This window comes from Nestor notabilis, unplaced genomic scaffold (assembly GCF_000696875.1).
Source record: "Nestor notabilis isolate BGI_N333 unplaced genomic scaffold, ASM69687v1 scaffold24477, whole genome shotgun sequence".
NCBI classification, from domain to species: domain Eukaryota; kingdom Metazoa; phylum Chordata; class Aves; order Psittaciformes; family Psittacidae; genus Nestor; species Nestor notabilis.
In genome coordinates, this window is record NW_009935504.1 from 24,454 (window position 1) to 30,453 (window position 6,000).

At 40.6% G+C, this 6,000-nt stretch overlaps 1 protein-coding gene across 1 annotated transcript in view; it reads left to right on the forward strand.

Moving 5' to 3' along the window:
• Positions 1-6,000, forward strand: part of LOC104408328 (protocadherin Fat 4-like) — a gene marked incomplete at both ends in the record, with an annotated part of 58,108 nt that overhangs the window by 24,010 nt on the left and 28,098 nt on the right. The window contains 2 exon segments of the mRNA XM_010017888.1: positions 1,409-1,659; positions 4,481-6,000. The exon segment at positions 4,481-6,000 is cut by the window's right edge and continues 2,842 nt beyond it. Coding sequence (XP_010016190.1) covers positions 1,409-1,659; positions 4,481-6,000 — 1,771 coding nt within the window.

Below are 6,000 nucleotides of genomic sequence, written 5' to 3' on the forward strand. Positions count from 1 at the left end.
CCACAGCTTATTACCAATCCTCTAGGTAAAGCTTCTGGCCCGTATTGTTATTTCTGTCATAACCAGTTCTGATTTTCAGAAGGTGAAGATAGGAATATTGCTCTCTTTTGTAAAAGCCATTTTCTTCTGAATCTTCTATAGAATTGTGTACCTCAAAAAAGCTGCTACTGGGCTGGACCAGGCTTCTCTGAAGAAGCAATGCTAATCACAACTCTGTTGATTTTTCTCAGGATTATAATATTGAATATGGGAATTGTTCATTTTAGCTAGTTTTTGTTTCATTTGCTTTGTAGAAAATCCATAGTCTGAATTAAAAACAAACCCCATAATATTAACCAATTACCTTGTAAACCATGGCCCAGTGCTGCTCATAGCTTTGAGAATCATTCTGTATGAACATAAGCTGGGTAAGCATTCTAAGAGAAAGGACAAATTCTCTGTGCTAGCTCCTAAGCCAGAGGTAGCCTGTAAAATGCATTGCAGTAAGCACAGAGTCAGTTCTTATCACATCACATTTCTGCACACACATGCGGATGTGTGCCCATACATATACACCAATCAATGGTTAAAGTCTTGTCCCAGTTAGTCTCTATTAACGTAGTTCTGTAGTTACTAATTTAGCTTGAGAGAGTGTCAGAAATCTATTTTTCATGTCCAAAAAGCAGACAAAATGAAGTGAGAAGGGTAAAACTTTAATGTTTGTCTAAAGAAGGTAGCACTTGTTTAAAACCAGTGTGATTTGCTTTAGCAGGGGGGTCGGACTAGATGATCTCCAGAGGTCCCTTCCAACCCGAAGCATTCTGTGATTTATCTGTGATTTAATTTGCTATGAATTCCCATGAATTAACATTGAAATCTTGAATAGCAAAACTTAGCTCAATATCAGGAAACAATATGCATTATAAAGCCTCTCGGTAGCAGGATACAATCTGAATTATAAATCCTCATATTATTTTGTAAATTCACCATCCTTTTATTTCAGAATAAAGTATTTTTTCTAATTATATTCTGCAGATTTAGTTAAGACCTATGCCAGCCTTTTGGAATAACACTTAGTGGATTAGCCCAGGGAAATCAGTACTAGAGGATGCCTCCAGTAGGCTATTCTGAGAGTGTCTGACTGCATCACCAAAGGTACGAAGGCTCAGTCTGCTCCTTATTTATTAGAAATCTATCTGTGTTAAACAGCTACGCTTGGAAATCCCCAGAAATATCATTTATGACAGCTCCTGAAATATAGAATAAAATAAAAAGAAAGAAGACAGATGGAGAGTCAGAAGAAAATCCTTGTGTTGATACCCTGACACCATTATGGTGTCAGAAGAATACAGAAAATTGTTATCATCTTAAGGCAACAGACTACCTATGAAATACTAATTGAGTTTTTCTTCCTTGTTTTTTCTTTCAGCTACAGGCTTACCGGTGGCAATTCACAATTCACAATCAACCCATCAACAGGACAAATCATCACCAGTGCTCTCCTCGATCGAGAGGCGAGGGAGAACTACACTTTGGTGGTGGTGGCAAGTGACGGGGGCTTCCCCAGGGCTCTCTCCAGCTCCACCAGCGTGCTTGTTTCTGTTGCTGATGTGAATGACAACCCACCCAAATTTCAGCACCATCCCTACGTCACCCATGTCCCTTCACCTACCACTTCAGGTAACCCTGGCAATACTTGGGATGTTTCAAATTGCATAAACATCTTAATAAAATGGAAAGCTGTGCCACAAGAAATGTTTCTCAGATGTTCTTCTGTAGCTGTTTGCCATCTTTTGTTATCTTCATATTGTATGGGAATGAATAATGGCAAGAATCAATATGTGACCTGCAGTTCAGCAGTGTGAGTTTTTTTAGTTTGTTCCTTCCATCCAAATTCAATTATTTTCCTGCAGTTATGTAAAGAAAACATAGCATAAACGAGCATTGACTCAAACAAGGGATTCAATTATTTTGACAGGGTTAGTAAGGCAATGGCTTCTTTTTTAACTCTGAAAGTCTCCTGAATGTAGATGTTCTTTTTCCACCCTGAGCAATTCTTGAAGAGGATTGTGTCAGCCTCCTCCAAGCAGGCTGCATCAGATTTTGGTTATGTTGCCTCTCCTTGAGCCAAGTGGTGAAATAAAGTAAAAAAAGTAAATCTTCCTTTTGTGGAACCTGCTCCCAGATTCCAGTGACTTCACTCAATGCAGGAATTGATTTCTGATTTGTTTGCTTTATCAAGCCTGATAATTAAATGCATTAGAAATTGGTAAGTCCCAAATACTAGTATTTCCTGTTTGCAGAATTGGCATTGCAGGGGGAAAGAAAGGCGAATATGTATATTTGCATGAGGATGGATAAAGATTCTTCTATTTTGAGATATTTTTCCCCCAAGATTAAAATGGACTAATACCATGACCTCTATTATCTCAAAACAGTAAAACAATTTTATAATATGATGACTGTATTCCCGTAGATTACCAAACCACAGTCAGAATGGTTGGCTGTGGAAGTCAGCGACGCTAAGTGTTTTCACATGCATACGCGTACATGGATATGTGATGCCTACAGAGAGGATTCCAAGACAAACGGTTTACAAAACAAATTTTCCTTGAAAAGAACAAAAATAAAGGCTTGTTTCCATGTCTTGGGTTTTCTCTTGAAATTTTAAACAATTGCAAATACTTCTCCTTTTTATGGAAGACTGAATTTGTTTGCATTTCTTCCCTGTTTCCAGAACAGCATTATAAAATTATTGTATTATTGCCTTGGTGAATCTTTGTGTATTCTGACTAAGGCACAGTGCCTTTGTGTGGTTCCGTGGGGGGTATTTCTTTTAATGTGTTTAATGAGGACTACACATAGGTTTAACCAGTGTTTTCTGATCTTTTCGGATGCTTTTTTGTATGGAACCCATTACAACTAGTAACATACAGAAAGCCTGAGCTATGTTTTTAACTTAACAAAATCCTAGGGATGCATGCAGTTTTTTATTTGCAACTTCCTCGGTTGATAGTTCATTTTCATTTAAAAAGAGATGTTAATATCTTTTCACATTATTTTGAAAGGCTGTTGACAATGATGTTACTAGCAGGCATGGCATCCATTTAAAAAAGAATAAAGACCCACAACTTTATTGCAGTCCAATGCAGCATGTGAAATAGCTTTTCAAAAATAAAGAACAAACCCTCATAATTTGATCAAGACATTTGCATTTATTTCAATCACAAAATATCTAGTGTATGTTTTGAAGGAAAAAGCTTAATTTCCTTGTTATTTTTTAATCAAGTTTGAAAAGGGGAACTAGTAGTAATAAAAATAATTAATTATTATAAAAAATTAATAATTTGCTAAACTGAAGCAAAATCTTTTTTTGTTTCTGTCCCATTTCTCACAAGGGTTTGAATACTGTCCTTGTGTAAATATTCCTCCCTCTGGAGTACAAATGATTGCACATGATGAATAGTGACATGAAGTATAGTTTTAAGAGGACGCTGTCAAATTCATTCCTGCCTGTAAATGATTTTGCCTTAAGAAGCTGAAAACAACATGATTTTTATCCACAAGTGGGTACTTTCTAAGTTTCAGTACCAGTAAAACATCAATAGAGTGTTCTGCAAATTGGTTGGACAGTGTCAACTTGGAGAGGTGTTTTGTGCATTATATCTGTAAAGTCCAGTGCAAAAGAACTCCCTGGATTCACCTTGCAGATAGGCAGATCTAGAGGTTAATGCAAATGGTACCTGTTTAGTTGAGCTCATTGTGAAGAATAAATTTGAAAGACCTAAAATGTTATATATTCAGGTTATTGCACTAGTGCAAATAGCTTTGTATTTCTATGTGATTTTACCCCTATCTCAGAGTACCAGCCTGCTTTTAAAAAAGCAGTCCCCCTAGTTACTGTCCTCAGAATGCTCGTGCAAAATCAGGAGGAACAACCTGCTGGGCACAAAGGATCATCATCTAGGGAATGGGAAGAGAAGGAGCTGCAGGGGAAGGTGGGTGCATAGGGTAAATGGCCATGGGTGCTGCCTGTTCACTCGCGTAACCTTAATAGTCATGGAATTCCAGGCTTTTTTTTTAATGATGTGCATAAATGAACTCTCAGCTATTAAAACCCAAAACATTCAATCTGGTTAGATTTCTGGCTTTCATAATGTGAACGCTCTTGAAACGGGATGCCAGACTACCAAAAAGTTGCCCGTTTGATTTGCAGTGCAGGTGTATGTACAGCCACTGACACCTGCACGTGCGGTTCTCTGAGCGCAGTGACCTACTTTTCAAAACCCCATTTTTGGGTGTGTGCATGTCTTGCAGGCTCGCAAACTCACCTAACCCCTTGTTGAACTTAGCATCTTATGGAAAAAGCAGCTCATTTGCAGAGCAGTGTAAGGAAATGCACATTGCTCCAGATGTGCTTCTGAGCGAGAAGCTGGGATCACGTTTCCTGCAGTCAGTGCATTTACTTAAAGAACTGCCCTAACTTTGTTCTTCGTTTCAGGCTCATTCGTGTTTGCTGTGACCGTCACGGATGCAGATGCTGGCTCCAATGCCGAGCTCCACTATTCCCTTGTGGGGAAAAACTCTGAGAAATTCCACATTGACCCAGCAAGAGGGGCCATCCTGGCTGCGAACCCGCTGGCAGGAGAGTCCGAAGTCACCATTTCTGTGCACGTGAGGGACGGCGGCCGGTACCCAAAGACAGACTCTACAACTGTTACCGTAAGGTTTGTGAACAGAGCAGAATTCCCTCGCGTTCAGGCGGATCAAGAGACCATCACATTTCCTGAAAACCAAGCAGTTGGTACACTTGTCACCACCATCTCTGGATCTTCAGCCAGAGGAGGCTCCTTGTCTTACTACATTGCCAGCGGTAACCTGGGCAGCACCTTCCTGGTTGACCAAGTGACAGGACAGCTTTCTGTTGGGCGGGCTTTGGATTTCGAAGCCATACAGAAATATGTGATTTGGGTTGAGGCCAGAGATACAGGCTTTCCTCCCTTTTCCTCATATAAGAAACTGGAAGTGATGGTTATGGATGTCAATGATAATGCACCGGAGTTTGAGCAAGATCCCTTCATTGCAGAAATAGTGGAGAACCTGTCCCCGCGGAAGATTCTGACAGTAGCTGCTGTTGACAGGGACAGTGGGCTAAATGGACAGCTGAATTATGAAATAATTGGTGGCAATACAGAGAATAGCTTCAGTATCAATCGAGCCACTGGTGAGATCAGAAGTGTGAGGCCCTTGGACAGGGAGAAGTTGTCTCAATACACACTAACAATAAAAGCTTCAGACAAAGGCACCCCGCTCCAGAGCACGACTGTCAAAGTTATCATTAATATTTTAGATGAAAACGACAATGCCCCAAGGTTTTCCCAGATATTCAGTGCTTCTGTGCCTGAAAATGCACCTTTGGGCTTTACAGTAACCCGAGTCACGACGTCGGATGAAGACATTGGGGTGAACGCAGTCAGCAGGTATTCCATCAGGGATACAAGTCTCCCATTTACCATAAATCCCAGCACGGGGGACATCACCATCAGCAGACCACTGAACAGGGAGGACACAGACCGCTACAGAATCAGGGTCTCTGCACATGACTCCGGGTGGACAGTGAGCACAGACGTCACCATATTTGTCACGGACATTAATGACAATGCCCCACGATTTACAAAGCCGTCCTATTACCTGGAGTGTCCCGAGCTTCCTGGGATTGGGTTAAAGGTCACCCAGGTTTCAGCCACCGATCCTGATGAAGGGTCTAATGGCCAAGTCTTCTACTTCATAAAATCCCAGTCTGAGTTCTTCCGAATTAATGCAACCACAGGGGAAATTTTCAACAAGCAGTATTTAAGGTATCAAAACTCTAGTGGTTCAAGCAATGTCAACATTAATAGGCACAGCTTCATTGTTACTTCTTCAGACCGAGGCAGTCCTCCGTTAATAAGTGAGACAACGGTCACCGTTAACATCGTAGACAGCAATGACAACGCACCGCTATTCCTCGCTCAGAAGTAC